The following is a 16,407-nucleotide window of genomic DNA, read 5'->3' on the forward strand; positions in this document are numbered from 1 at the left end:
ACAGATTACACAGGAGAGGGCATTGTGGGTAAATTCTGATTACTCCAATGAACACAAGTTAGCAATCTGAAGCACATTTAGCAAACAGCAAATCCAGTCATTAGTGAGTCTGTGCCGAGTCCAGGACAGAATGTGACATTTACTGTAATGGTTCCATGGCAACTAGCAAAGTCCAGTTACCCAGTAACCCATAGTAACCAGTATGCAAATCATCTTTACTGTTCCACGCAGAGTTATCAAATAAATAAAATATGTCTGGTCAGATTATCTGGGTGTAGCCCAATTCATGTTAGTAAATGAGCCCCAATGTGAGATTCTTCTCCTTTTTCTGCACATGGGAGAGCAAATCATACAAAGAGGAATCTCCAATAGCAACACATCAGTTCTTAGCTTTCATTGCTGTATATTGATAAATGACAGCCTATTGGATGATTTGGGCAACACCTTCCAGTCACCTATTTAGAAAGATCGCTTCTCGGCCTTTTGGCTAAGATCAAGTGTAGTATCTGTTCTTATCAGTTCATTCTGAGAGGCAGCTCTGCTCCTTGTTTCTTGGACCGACAACGGTCCTTCTCAGGGCTACCGCTGCCAGGCCGAGAAGAGCGAATTAAGCGAAGACGTCGAGACTGCGAGGAGGAGAAGACATCGCTGAAGAGGGAGAAGCCGGAGAAGACCGAGGGTCAGACCTGCTCTGCCCTCCGAAGCGACCTCCGACCCCCCCAGCTCTCAACGCCGAGGAAGAAGCTCCGCCCCCGACTGTGAGGAGAAGGGGATTTCGCCTGAAGAGGAGATCAACACACCCTAGCCACCTGGGAGAGGCAGACTTTTCTGCTCTGCCCTCTGAAGCCTCCACCGCTCCGGAGCCGCCGCCGAGGGTCAGACTTTCTGCTCTGCCCTCTGAAGCCCTGCAACGCTCCCCAGCCTCCGTGGAGGGTTAGACTTGCTTTGCTCTGCCCTCTGAAGCTGTGCATCGCTCTCTAGCCTCCTTGGAGGGTTAGACTTGTGTTGCTCTGCCCTCTGAAGCGACCCCTTCATCTCCTCCTTCGACGCCGGAGAAGACCCTTTGCCCCGACTTCAGCTGCCCCGAGAAACCGGAAGGATGGCCACAGCTGCTCCAGCCCTGGTGCCGGCCTCAGCCTCCACTCCGGCCCTCCTCGCTGGGAGGAAGAAGCCCGGGAAGAAGGGTAAGTCACCGGCCGAAGGTCCGACCGTCTCGGCTGGCCCCTGCTCCACTGCCCCTTCTACGACACCACCAACGGTGCCCGTCCAGGACCATTCCAAAGGCCTCCCAGCCCTGGAGCCCTGGATGAGGCAGACCGTGGTGATGAAGTTTAAGGAGACGGATGGACAGGTGCCAGACATGACTATCGACACCTTCGGCAAGAAGATGGTCCTCGACCAGGGATTCACGAGGGCTGAAACACTCAGCATTCAAAATTACCTGAAGGGGATCTTCTATGTCACCTTCACCTCCATTGCCATCTGTAAGAGGTACTGGGAGGCAGTGAAAGCGGCGAGACCCGAATCCCCTCTCTCTCGCTTTGTGGGCAACTGCCCTATCCAAAGGGAGGAGAGGCGGGTGACGGTTTCAATGCGCAGCCCTCACACGCCAGCCGGAGACATCGCCACATTTCTGGGCCGATTCTGCACGGTCGTGAGGAACCCCACAAGGATCCTGACCGATGATGGATTCTGGTCCACCAAGTGGGCAGTGATCGTCCGGCTGCACAAGGACACCTCGTGCCCAGAAGGAGTAAAGCACCTTCCACAGTGCTTCTCCCTGGGGGGAACAGCAGGGCTTCTCCATTACTCTGACCAGCCGCGCAACTGCAGGAAGTGCAGCGGGAAGGATCACATGGCGAAGGACTGCAAGGTCCAGGCCTGCAAACATTGTCACATGGCTGGCCATGAGACAAAGGATTGCCCCTCGAGGATGACCTGCCACCTGTGCGGCAACACGGAACACGTCTCCCGGGACTGTCCCGACAGAGTGAGATCCTACGCCGCAGCAGTATCGGGTGTGGTCGCCCCTGTCAAGGTACCACCCAAGCCTAGACAGAAGAAGCAGATCCAGCAGAAACAAGGCGGTAAGAAACCTTCCCCTCCCCCCACCATTCCTAAACCTCCTCCCCTCCCTCTGCGACAGCAACCCCCACCCCGGCTGTTCGCACCACCCCCCCTCCCTCACCCTCCCGACCTGTGATCCAACCCACCCTTCCTCCCACCACCCCCTCTACCCCTCCCCCTGTCCCTCTCCTCTCCGAGGAAGAGTTTCCACCCCTTGCCCCTGCAGGAAATGTACAGCCAAGAAGGAAGAGGAAGGAGTTGGACAGCCCAGCTGCCGACCCAGAATCTTCCAAGAAAGCAGCAGTGGAATCGGTCGAGCCAGTCCAGGGCTCCCTCACCCTCGAGGAGGAGATGGAGGCCTATGTAGAGGTCTTGGAGGAGAGCGGAGTACCTGAGCTCAACAGCCTGTGTGAGATCGATGAAATACTTGACTGCATCCAGACACCCCAACAGGGAGACCCGGCTGCAGATCCTGATGAAACGCCTCCCGATGGGAGTCGTAATGTAAATGTACAATGACCCTGCCTTTTTCTCTTAACAAATGGTAGCTTTTAATCTTTTTACCATTAATGTAAGGAGCATTAAGGATAAGAACAGACGTCAATCTATTTTTTCCTTCCTTGACATTCAGAAATGTGATGTGTATATGTTGCAGGAATGCTCTCTCCCTTTCTCCAGGTCCTATAGGCATCTGGCCCGGCAGTGGTCCCATGGTCCATCCTACTGGTCCGGTGGAGGTGAGTATAAGTCTGCAGGAGTAGCCATTCTGATCAGGGGGAGCCTCTTCACGCTAGATTCTGTTCAGGAGCTTGTCTGCGGCAGGTTACTTGTCGTAGACGGCTCCTGGGCAGGTGAGCTTATCTGCGTGTACGCTTCACCTATCAAGAGTGAGCGTTTGGAACTATTCCAGACCCTGTGGACCCAGCTCGCCACCACCAGGGCTGTAGTGATGGCCGGAGACTTCGATCGAAGGGGATGGACGAAGCACCTGCAACTCTGCGAAGCTGGACGTCACGTCCAATCTGCTCCGGGAAATGGTGGCCGAAGCATCACTGCGGGACGCTGTGGGCTCCATGGGGGCCGGCTCCGTGAATTTCACGTGGAGCCGCCCCGATGGCTCTGTGCGTTCCCGCATTGACTTTGTGTTCACCTCCCGGGCAGTGCAGCAGGTTAGGCATTCTATGGTTCCCTGCTTCTTCTCTGACCACAGGGCCATTCTCTTCCAAGGGGTTCTGGGCCATGGTTTTCCATCTGGGCCAGGCTCCTGGAAGTTGAACTGTGCCCTACTGGAAAGGGAGGAAGTACTGGCTGAGCTTAAGGATGCCTACATCACATGGAAGAATGACAAATGTTATTTTGACTGTATGTCTGATTGGTGGGAATATGCCAAATCTAACATCCGCAGTTTCTTTCAGGCTAAAGGACGTACCCAGGCATGCGACCGTAAGAGGAACCTCAGAAAACTGCAGCGTGAGCTCCAGTCCCTGGTGGACCTCCAGCGGTGCGGCTGGGACGTGAAGGACGACCTGGACGAGACCAAAAAGAGCCTGAAAAGGCACTTTGAGGAGGAGTCCAGACGTATCGTCTTCCGTTCCAAAGTGGAGAATCTGGAGAAGGGTGAGAAGTGTACTTCTTTCTTTTTCAGGAAACTCCACTCTGGCCATACGCCCCTGACAGAGCTGCGTGATGAGAATGGCATTCCCAGACAGGGGAAGGAGGGCGTGATGAAGGTCGTCCGCGACTACTACAGCGACCTCTACTCCCCTAAGACTACAGACACCGATGAGGCTGATAAGTTCCTGTCAGGTATCACTAACACTATTGATCCTGCAGGTAAATTGGCCATGGACGCTCCCTTGGCGTTGGAGGAGGTGCTCTCTGCCGCTAAATCCTTTAGGCAGGGCAGGACTCCGGGCAGTGATGGTCTCCCAGCAGAGCTCTATGTTGCGCTGTGGGATCTCATTGGCCCGGACCTGCTCGAGCTGTACGAGGAGATGGTGGTGGAGGGCAAAATGCCTCCTTCGCTGAGGGAAGGAATGATCACGATCTTGTATAAGCGTAAGGGGGAGAGATGTGACCTGAAAAATTGGCGTCCCATCTCTCTTCTGAACGTGGACTACAAAATCCTCGCCAAGGTACTGGCCAACCGGCTGAAGGCTGTCATTGGGCAGATTGTTCATCCAGACCAAACCTGCGCCATTCCAGGCCGCAGAATCGCAGACAGCCTTGCCCTCCTCAGAGACACTGTCCATTACGTGAAAGACCGTAATGTGTGCACAGCCCTGATCAGTCTTGATCAGGAAAAGGCCTTTGACCGTGTCTCCCATGAGCTGATGGGCAAGGTACTGCGTAAATTTGGTCTTGGTGAGCTATTCTGTTCGTATGTTAACCTGATGTACCTTGATATTTACAGCTCGGTGTTGGTGAACGGCTGGAAGACTGACCCCTTCTCCGTTATGTCTGGGGTCAGACAAGGCTGCCCTCTTTCACCTCTTCTTTTTGTTTGTGTTATAGAGCTCTTCGCTGTATCCATCAGGCAAAATCAAGAGATCAGAGGGATCACCGCACCGGGTCCAGACCACCCAGAGGCCAAGTGTTCGCTGTACATGGATGACGTCACTGTGTTCTGCGCAGACCAGAGATCGGTGACAGCCCTCGTCCAGACCTGCGAAGACTTCGGCCGTGCTTCAGGAGCAAGGGTCAACCTTGGGAAGTCAGAGGCTATGCTCTTTGGAAAGTGGCACCTGTCGTCCTCCACTCCATTTCCATTCACGGTAAAGCCAGACCTCATCAAGATCCTTGGGGGGAAATTTACTAAAGGAAATTTGTAAAAAATAGGTGTATTTGTATCCAGAAATACACTTATTTTTGACATTTAGGGGGAAATTTACTAAAGGAAATTTGTAAAAAATAGGTGTATTTGTATCCAGAAATACACTTATTTTTGACATTTACTATCCCGAAAATAGGGCAATTCGTATTCGTATTGATAGCACATCAATACGACTACGAATTGACGTATTTTCGGGATAGTAAATGTCAAAAATAAGTGTATTTCTGGATACAAATACACCTATTTTTATACAAATTTCCTTTAGTAAATTTCCCCCTTACTATCCCGAAAATATGGCAATTCATATTCGTATTGATAGCACATCAATACGACTACGAATTGCTGTAATTTCAGGATAGTAAATGTCAAAAATGAGTGTATTTCTGGATACAAATACACCTATTTTTTTTACAAATTTCCTTTAGTAAATTTCCCCCTTGGTGTCTGGTTCGGAGGAGATGGAGCGGCCCTGAAGTGCTGGGATGAAAGACTTGCTACTATGCGCCAGAAACTTGGATTGTGGAGTCTCAGAGACCTTACCATCGAAGGGAAAACCATTGTGCTGCGGAATGAGATCCTTCCTGTTCTTCAGTACACCGCCCAGGCCTGGCCACCTCTGGCCACGATCTGCAAGGCCATCACACGGGCCGTTTTCTACTTCATCTGGGGCTCCAAAATGGACAGAGTGAAGCGGATTGTTATGTACAAAGATCCCCTTAAAGGTGGCAAAGGCATTCCAGACATTCCAACTATGCTGAGAGCCTTCTTTGCATGTAACTGTATCCGCAGAACTTTGATTGACAACTGTGCCGGCTCTGCGGGGAACTCCATGTCCCGCTTCTTCCTCCTACCCTTGTGGAGGACCCTTAAATGGGACAAGTGGGACAGCTCCATCCCTTACAACTGGACTACTCCATGGTTCTACCTGGATGTGTCCAAGTTTGTGAGGGAACTGCCAAGTTCGTCTAGGAGTATGTGGCCTCCAAAAGGCTTACAAAATAGACACAAAGACATGTCATGGATGGCCATTCAGGGAGGCCTGCCTCACCGGTCATTCATGCACTCCCGAAACTTGTGTAGGTATAGACATTGTCCCTGGTGCTTTGTGCATGAAGAAACCTCCATGCACATCTTCTGGGACTGCACCTACGCACAGTTGTTGTTGGATGCCCTAGAGACTGAATTCAAGGACTCCGTGCCCAGGAACTGTCTTTCATACCTTTCGGTATTGTATGGACTATTCCCAGGCACCCACACGTATGGGGCGACCCAGGAAGCCTGGCGCCTTATAAACTGTGTTAAGGACGCTTTGTGGTTTGCCAGAAATCGTCTCATACTACGGAGGGAGAGAATGTCCGTTCAGGACTGCCGCAGGCTGGTTCACAGCCTGCTCAGAGACTATTCCATCCGGGATAGCCCTGAGGAAGAAGAGGACTAAACCCATTTTCTTCTGGTCCTTTCCCCTTGTTTGGACTGTTTTATAAGACTCTGGGACCGTGGCCCCTCCCCCCCTCACTTCACAATGTCTGTTGTTTTGTTGATGTCTTTCTATTTATTGCCCTCCCCTTATATGTGTCTGTCTGGTCAATAAAGCTTCGGGCATGTGATTCCCCTCCTTCACCCCCTACCCTCCACACCCATAGTCTTGTATACTGTTGTGTAAATGTTACCGTTAGAATGCATAGTGCATAGTATAGTCTATAGTGTAAGTTTATCTTGTACTGTATTTTATAATATGTACTATACTGTTTGCATGTGTACTGTGTTTTGGCTGTGCTGCGACACGGTATATGTGTGATATTTGTTATCGTCTGTTTTTTACATTCTTTATGTTTAATAAAGACCTGCTTTTTCAATCAAAAATTTAGAAAGATTGACACTAGACAGGATTCAGCCCACGTAGATTTTTCACAGGATATTCCCCTAAGGGAACTGGAGTATTGGATGTATGAAATTGATATACGCTATGATATTCTCACATCTTTGTCACATGTACGGTTGATATGAATTTCATCTTATGGGAAAAGGAACAGCGTTTCCCGACGTACTACCATTCATTGGATGCAACTTGTTATATTGTATGGGAAGTATATGATGGGAGGAGGGAGAGGGCAAGTATGAGGCGGTACAGAGAGAGGGAGAGTAGGGAGCGGAAGCAGGGAGAGGAAGAGTATGAGGGGAGCAGGGAGAGGAAGAGTATGAGGGGAACAGAGAGAGGAGGAGTAGGGAGCGGAAGCAGGGAGAGGAAGAGTATGAGGGGAGCAGGGAGAGGAAGAGTGTGACGGGAACAGGGAGAGGGCGAATATTATGGAAACAGGGAGAGAGAGTATGATTGGAGTATCACTCACCACTTATCACTCCCACAGACCACTGACCACTTACAGTATCACTCTCACTGACCACTTATCACTCCCACAGACCACTGACCACTTATCACTCCCACAGAACACTGACCACTTATCACTCCCACAGACCACTGACCACTTACAGTATCACTCTCACTGACCAATTATCACTCCCACTGACCACTTATCACTCCCACAGAAGACTGACCACTTATCACTTCCACAGACCACTCACCACTTATCACTCCCACAGACCACTCACCACTTATCACTCCCACGGAACACTGACCACTTATCACTCCCACAGAACACTGACCACTTATCACTCCCACAGACCACTGACCACTTATCACTCCCACAGACCACTCACCACTTATAACTCTCACAGACCACTGACCACTTATCACTCTCACAGACCACTGACCACTTATCACTCCTACAGACCACTCACCACTTATCACTCTCACAGACCACTCACCACTTATCACTCCCACAGACCACTCACCACTTATCACTCCCACAGACCACTCACCACTTATCACTCCCACAGAACACTCACCACTTATCACTCCAACAGACCACTGACCACTTATCACTCCCACAGAACACTGACCACTTATCACTCCCACAGACCACTGACCACTTATCACTCCAACAGACCACTGACCACTTATCACTCCCACAGAACACTGACCACTTATCACTCCAACAGACCACTGACCACTTATCACTCCCACAGAACACTGACCACTTATCACTCCCACTGACCACTTATCACTCCCACAGACCACTCACCACTTATCACTCTCACAGGCCACTGACCACTTATCACTCTCACAGACCACTGACCACTTATCACTCCCACAGACCACTCACCACTTATCACTCTCACAGACCACTCACCACTTATCACTCCCACAGACCACTCACCACTTATCACTCCCACAGACCACTCACCACTTATCACTCCCACAGACCACTGACCACTTACAGTATCACTCTAACTGACCACTTATCACTCCCACAGACCACTGACCACTTATCACTCCCACAGAACACTGACCACTTATCACTCCCACAGACCACTGACCACTTACAGTATCACTCTCACTGACCAATTATCACTCCCACAGACCACTGACCACTTATCACTCCCACAGAAGACTGACCACTTATCACTCCCACAGACCACTCACCACTTATCACTCCCACAGACCACTCACCACTTATCACTCCCACAGACCACTCACCACTTATCACTCCCACAGAACACTGACCACTTATCACTCGCACAGAAGACTGACCACTTATCACTCCCACAGACCACTCACCACTTATCACTCCCACAGACCACTCACCACTTATCACTCCCACAGAACACTGACCACTTATCACTCCAACAGACCACTGACCACTTATCACTCCCACAGTACACTGACCACTTATCACTCCCACAGACCACTGACCACTTATCACTCCAACAGACCACTGACCACTTATCACTCCCACAGAACACTGACCACTTATCACTCCAACAGACCACTGACCACTTATCACTCCCACAGAACACTGACCACTTATCACTCCCACAGACCACTGACCACTTATCACTCCCACAGACCACTCACCACTTATCACTCTCACAGACCACTGACCACTTATCACTCTCACAGACCACTGACCACTTATCACTCCCACAGAACACTGACCACTTATCACTCCCACAGACCACTGACCACTTATCACTCCAACAGACCACTGACCACTTATCACTCCCACAGAACACTGACCACTTATCACTCCAACAGACCACTGACCACTTATCACTCCCACAGAACACTGACCACTTATCACTCCCACTGACCACTTATCACTCCCACAGACCACTCACCACTTATCACTCTCACAGGCCACTGACCACTTATCACTCTCACAGACCACTGACCACTTATCACTCCCACAGACCACTCACCACTTATCACTCTCACAGACCACTCACCACTTATCACTCCCACAGACCACTCACCACTTATCACTCCCACAGACCACTCACCACTTATCACTCCCACAGACCACTCACCACTTACAGTATCACTCTAACTGACCACTTATCACTCCCACAGACCACTGACCACTTATCACTCCCACAGAACACTGACCACTTATCACTCCCACAGACCACTCACCACTTATTACTCCAACAGACCACTGACCACTTATCACTCCCACAGAACACTGACCACTTATCACTCGCACAGAAGACTGACCACTTATCACTCCCACAGACCACTCACCACTTATCACTCCCACAGACCACTCACCACTTATCACTCCCACAGAACACTCACCACTTATCACTCCAACAGACCACTGACCACTTATCACTCCCACAGAACACTGACCACTTATCACTCCCACAGACCACTCACCACTTATCACTCCCACAGACCACTCACCACTTATCACTCCCACAGAACACTGACCACTTATCACTCCAACAGACCACTGACCACTTATCACTCCCACAGAACACTGACCACTTATCACTCCCACAGACCACTGACCACTTATCACTCCAACAGACCACTGACCACTTATCACTCCCACAGAACACTGACCACTTATTACTCCAACAGACCACTGACCACTTATCACTCCCACAGAACACTGACCACTTATCACTCCCACAGACCACTGTACACTTATCACTCCCACAGACCACTCACCACTTATCACTCTCACAGACCACTGACCACTTATCACTCCCACAGACCACTGACCACTTACCACTCCAACAGACCACTGACCACTTATCGCTCCCACAGAACACTGACCACTTATCACTCCAACAGACCACTGACCACTTATCACTCCCACAGACCACTCACCACTTATCACTCTCACAGACCACTCACCACTTATCACTCCCACAGACCACTCACCACTTATCACTCCCACAGACCACTCACCACTTATCACTCTCACAGACCACTCACCACTTATCACTCCCACAGACCACTCACCACTTATCACTCCCACAGACCACTCACCACTTATCACTCTCACAGACCACTCACCACTTATCACTCCCACAGACCACTCACCACTTATTACTCCCACAGTCCACTGACCACTTATCACTCCCACAGACCACTTATCACTCCCACAGACCACTCACCACTTATCACTCCCACAGTCCACTGACCACTTATCACTCCCACAGACCACTCACCACTTATCACTCCCACAGACCACTCACCACGTATCACTCCCACAGACCACTTACCACTCCCACAGAACACTTACCACTTATTCCCATTACTTACTTGAGCCGATAGACTGGAGAATACTTTGGCTCTCAGGATGTGATCCGTCTGTTAGAAATAAACATATTAGTAATAGAAATGCTGAGCAGACGTGATTGTTACTGTCCTTATAGTCGCCGGGGGTAACAGTAATATAGGGAGAGGATCATACACACTGCGACCCCATACGCACCCTGTATACACACACTGTATACACACAGTGCTCCAACACACACACACACACACTGTATACACACACGGTGCTCCAATACCTTATATGCACTTAACGCTAATTAACAGGGGTGTTACGCTCAGCGGGTCTTTCCTCTGCTATCCCCCCCCAGTAATTAGCAGCCAGGGCTAGGTATTAACAGCCTACAAGGTGTTAAATCGCGTTTTCCTATCCCCACTGCAGGGACAACACTAGCCCTGCTGCTGGCTCCGGGCTGCGCACGAGATCTCGCGAAAAACCGAGATCTCGCACATACCAAGAGAGCTGGCCGGGGGAAGATAGTTTTTAAAAAATTGCATGCGCATGGCTGCCTTATTAAAATGTACTCCATAGACTTCTGTAAGTAATATCCATATATGCAGGTGCTCCGTGCGCCCCCTACTGGGCATCTATACAAATAGGCATCTGTCAGAGCATAGTAGTTATCACGCCCAGAGAGCACACGCTGATCAGTGCTGAGCTGGGCAGTGGTGCAAGCGGGGGGGGGGTTCTATGTACCCAGAAAACCCCCCTGACAGATCAAATTTTTTTAATTATACATTTCACGGCCGTAATTTAACCCCGCTTCTCACTATTAGGCTCTGCCCCCTTTCTGAAATCGTTGTGCTGCAAGACTTCCTGCTCTGTTCCCCTAGCCTAGCTTTTGCTCTGCGTGGCTGTCCATCCACCAACCAAGACTACCAATGAGTGTTTCGCTATCAGCATCTGCAGCCGGCTGTCTTCCTGGTGGAATCAATAAATATATAGTCAGGGAGAGTCTGGTGAAACAGAGGTGTGCCTAGGAAACCGCAGGGAGAGTCCGTGAAACAGAGGCGTGCCTAGGAGACCGCTGGGAGAGTCCGGGACAACACAGGTGTGCCTAGGGAACCGCTGGGAGTGTCCGGGACAACACAGGCGTGCCTAGGAAACCGCTGGGAGTGTCCGGGATAACGCAGGCGTGCCTAGGAAACCGCTGGGAGTGTCCGGGATAACGCAGGCGTGCCTAGGAAACCGCTGGGAATGTCTGGGATAACGCAGGCGTGCCTAGGAAACCGCTGGGTGTGTCTGGGATAACGCAGGCGCGCCTAGGAAACCGCTGGGAGTGTCCGGGACAACACAGGCGTGCCTAGGAAACCACTGGGAGTGTCCGGGACAACGCAGGTATGCCTAGGGAACCGCTGGGAGTGACATGCAGTGTGCCTGAGCGTGTAAGGGGACAGTGTGTGGCGTCAGCTCCAGGCAATGGTGTAGCTAGGTGCCACGGTGCACGGAGCAAGGGCATGTTTCCCCCTTCACACTCCCCGATTCGTAGTAGGCAGGGCTCTTGCACGGCAAAAAGGGGGCGTGGCTTAACATTATACCACACACTGTAATGCCCATTACACATAAAGCCACATGCCGTAATGCCAATTACACATAAGGCCACACATGATGCCCATTACATACTATATAGAACATAGAAACATAGAATGTGACGGCAGATAAGAACCATTTGGCCCATCTCGTCTGCCCCTTTTTTTACCCTTCAGGTAAACTCAACCCTTTTTAATCCTTATTTCTTTGTAAGGATATTCATATGCCTATCCCAAGCATGTTTACATTGTTCTACTGTATTTGCCTCTACCACCTCTGATGGGAGGCTATTCCACTTATCCACTACCCTTTCTGTGAAGTAATTCTTTCTAACATTTCCCCTGAACCTACCTCCCTCCAGTTTCAGTGCATGTCCTCGTGTTTTATTACTTGTTTTCCTTTGAAGAAAATTTCCCTCCTGTACTATGTTAAAATCCTTGATATATTTAAAGATTTCTATCATGTCCCCCCTTTCCCTTCTCTGCTCCAAACTATACATGTTAAGATCTTTTAGTCTATCCTGGTAAGTTTTGTGATGTAGGCCATGCACCATTTTAGTTGCCCTTCTTTGTACACTCTCCAATGTATTTATATCCTTCTGAAGATATGGTCTCCAGAACTGGACACAGTATTCCAGATGAGGTCGTACCAATGACCTATAAAGTGGCAATATTGGGGGAAATTTACCAATATGAAAAACCTAGTTTTTCGTATTGGTATTTTCCCTACGACTGCATATGACTGTTTAAATCGTATGCAAAGTCGTGTTCCGGAGGATCAGTTACAAAGCAGTCATATACGACTGCTTTGTAACCCTCCGATGGTGTAATGATTCGTATTAGCGGCCGTATATACGGCTGCTAATACGAATTATTTCTAGCAGTCTGCACGGATCAGTCAGATCCGTGCAGGCTGCATGGTGTAAAAAAAATAGAAAAAAAAATAAATTAAAAAAAAAAACGGCGTGGGGTCCCCCCCACAGCCGAAACCAGCACCAGGCTGACAGAGCCTGGAGCCGGTAATTAAAAATCAGGGAACCCGACAAATAGGGGTTCCCCGATTTTTAACAACCAGCCCCAGGCTCCTGCTCTAGGGCTGGTTCCCAAAATACGGGGGACAAAATGACTAGGGGTCCCCCGTATTTCAAGAACCAGCCCCAGGCAAAACCAGCCAGCGGGTAATGCCACAGCCGGGGGGAGACTTTTTATGCAAGTCCCCCCGGCCAAAGCATTAACCCTACCGACCAGTCAGCCTGGCCAGGGGCCCTGGGGGAGTGGGGACCCCCCCAATAAAGGGGTCCCCCCCCTCCAGGACTTACCTGACCAGGCTGAAGCCTGGTGCTGTCCTCGGTGCCCCTGGGCGGTGGGCATCGAGCTGATGGTTTTGTGTAAAAAATAGAATAAAAACCATTGTTTTTTACTGTGGCACTACAAGTGCCAGCAAGCCTCCCCAGCAAGCTGGGACTTGGATAACCACAAGTCCCAGCCTGCTGGGCATTAAAGGGCCCGCTGGGTCTTGTAGTGCCACCGTAAAAAAAATAGTTAAATAAAACACACTGACACCCGTTTTAAATAAAAGTTTAATACACACATTACATACATACTGATACTTACCTTTCTTGATCCCGTAGGTAGCCCTGGTCCTGATGTCCTGTGTCGTCCTCCAGGTCCATGTCGGCTGTCTGCGTCGTCCTCCAGGTCCATGTCGACGGTCCGTGTCGTCCTCCAGGTCCATGGCGGTGTCCGGGTCCGAAGAAATCCATGTTGGAGCTGTGGAAGGAAATCCTACTCACCTGTTCCTGCGCTGAAGAAGTCTTCTCTTGATCCGACGTAGTCCAGGTAATCTTCCTGCTGTCGCCGGTCCCCGCTGTCTCCGCTGTCCGTGCATCGCGCTGAGGAGAGATGCTGAAGTTTCATATTCGGCGCCTCTCCTCAGACTGAATTCTATTGGCCGCCTAGCAGGCCAATCAGGAGCCGAGAAAGTCGGCTCCTGATTGGCCTGCTAGGCGGCCAATAGAATTCAGTCTGAGGAGAGGCGCCGAATATGAAACTTCAGCATCTCTCCTCAGCGCGATGCACGGACAGCGGAGACAGCGGGGACCGGCGACAGCAGGAAGATTACCTGGACTACGTCGGATCAAGAGAAGACTTCTTCAGCGCAGGAACAGGTGAGTAGGATTTCCTTCCACAGCTCCAACATGGATTTCTTCGGACCCGGACACCGCCATGGACCTGGAGGACGACACGGACCGTCGACATGGACCTGGAGGACGACGCAGACAGCCGACATGGACCTGGAGGACGACACAGGACATCAGGACCAGGGCTACCTACGGGATCAAGAAAGGTAAGTATCAGTATGTATGTAATGTGTGTATTAAACTTTTATTTAAAACGGGTGTCAGTGTGTTTTATTTAACTATTTTTTTTACGGTGGCACTACAAGACCCAGCGGGCCCTTTAATGCCCAGCAGGCTGGGACTTGTGGTTATCCAAGTCCCAGCTTGCTGGGGAGGCTTGCTGGCACTTGTAGTGCCACAGTAAAAAACAATGGTTTTTATTCTATTTTTTACACAAAACCATCAGCTCGATGCCCACCGCCCAGGGGCATCGAGGACAGCACCAGGCTTCAGCCTGGTCAGGTAAGTCCTGGAGGGGGGGGACCCCTTTATTGGGGGGGTCCCCACTCCCCCAGGGCCCCTGGCCAGGCTGACTGGTCGGTAGGGTTAATGCTTTGGCCGGGGGGACTTGTATAAAAAGTCTCCCCCCGGCTGTGGCATTACCCGCTGGCTGGTTTTGCCTGGGGCTGGTTCTTGAAATACGGGGGACCCCTAGTCATTTTGTCCCCCGTATTTTGGGAACCAGCCCCAGAGCAGGAGCCTGGGGCTGGTTGTTAAAAATCGGGGAACCCCTATTTGTCGGGTTCCCTGATTTTTAATTACCGGCTCCAGGCTCTGTCAGCCTGGTGCTGGTTTCGGCTGTGGGGGGGACCCCACGCCGTTTTTTTTTTTAATTTATTTTTTTTTCTATTTTTTTACACCGAAGCCTGCACGGATCTGACTGATCCGTGCAGGCAAAAACGCAAATACGACATGAAAATGGTGTTCTATTTTCCTGTCGTATTTGCTAACTGTATAGTGTTCTATTTTCCTGTCGTATTGGTGTTTTACACCACTAAGCAGCCGTATTATCCATACGGCTGCTTAGTAAATCAGAAACCACCATTCTTTTGAATGGTGATTTCTGTCGTATTCTATCGATGGTGTAGACATTCGTATTTGTAACTACAAATACGAATGTTCCATCTTTAGGACTACGAATTGTTGTATTTTTGGGATTGTAAATCCCGAAAATACAAATTCGTAAAAAAAAGGTGTATTTCTCCCTACGAATACACCTTTTTTCTACGAATCCATTTTGGTAAATGTCCCCCAGTACGTCTTTTTTTCTGCTACTGATTCCTCTCCCTATGCAACCAAGCATCTGACTAGCCTTCCTCATTGCTTTGTTACATTGCCTCCCTGCCTTTAAGTCACTTGAAATAGTGACTCCTAGATCTCTTTCCTCCTCAGTAGTTTCCATTATAGTGCCATTTATACTATATTGAGCCTTTGGGTTTTTGAGTCCCAAGTGCATAATTTAGCATTTTTTAGCATTAAACTGTAGTTGCCATTCTCTTGACCAATTCTCAAGTTTACTTAGATCATCAGTCATTTGATTTACCCCTTCTGGTGTGTCTACTCTGTTGCATATCTTTGTATCATCTGCAAAAAGGCATACTTTCCCTTCAATACCATTTGCAATGTCACTAACAAAGATATTAAAGAGCACTGGTCCAAGTACAGATCCCTGGGGTACTCCACTGGTAACATGTCCCTCCATAGAATGCACTCCATTTACTACAACTGTCTGTTTCCTATCCTGCAACCAGGTTCTTATCCATTTAATTGTTTAATTGTTTTATAATCCATTGCCATGGGGGACTAAATAGCTTGTTGCCAAGGGGGACTGCAGCCCGCCCACCCAGCTCTCTTGCTCCCCGCTTTGTCCGGCTGTCCGCAGCTATTTTCATTTCTCAAGTCTCCCGCTGTACCACTAACCAATAGACACTCGCAGTCCAGCAGTCACCAATGCTGTTTCTGATTGGCTGCTGATCCACAAGTGCCTATTAGCTAGCGGTTCAGCTGGAGACTTGAACTGAAAATAGCAGCGGGCACTCAGCCGGGCACAGTGGGGAGTGGGCGAGCTGGCCAGGCATGGGAGCGGGCAAGCAGGGTTGGGGAGCCAGCAGCAG

The 16,407-nt window shown here is 50.0% G+C and overlaps 1 protein-coding gene and 1 pseudogene across 1 annotated transcript in view; both read left to right on the plus strand.

The window, feature by feature from the left end:
* The first annotated feature begins 467 nt into the window (after positions 1-467).
* On the plus strand, positions 468-574 carry LOC146006064 (U2 spliceosomal RNA; annotated as a pseudogene).
* Positions 575-1,099: 525 nt separating this feature from the next.
* The window catches only part of LOC146005834 (uncharacterized), a 150,751-nt gene continuing 135,443 nt past the window's right edge, over positions 1,100-16,407 (plus strand). Inside the window, exons 1-3 of the mRNA XM_083145262.1 lie at positions 1,100-2,087; positions 2,294-2,566; positions 2,746-2,804. Coding sequence (XP_083001388.1) covers positions 1,100-2,087; positions 2,294-2,566; positions 2,746-2,804 — 1,320 coding nt within the window. The remainder of the gene's footprint in view (positions 2,088-2,293; positions 2,567-2,745; positions 2,805-16,407) is intronic.

Source organism: Crinia signifera, chromosome 5, assembly GCF_055691185.1.
Source record: "Crinia signifera chromosome 5, ASM5569118v1, whole genome shotgun sequence".
NCBI lineage: Eukaryota > Metazoa > Chordata > Amphibia > Anura > Myobatrachidae > Crinia > Crinia signifera.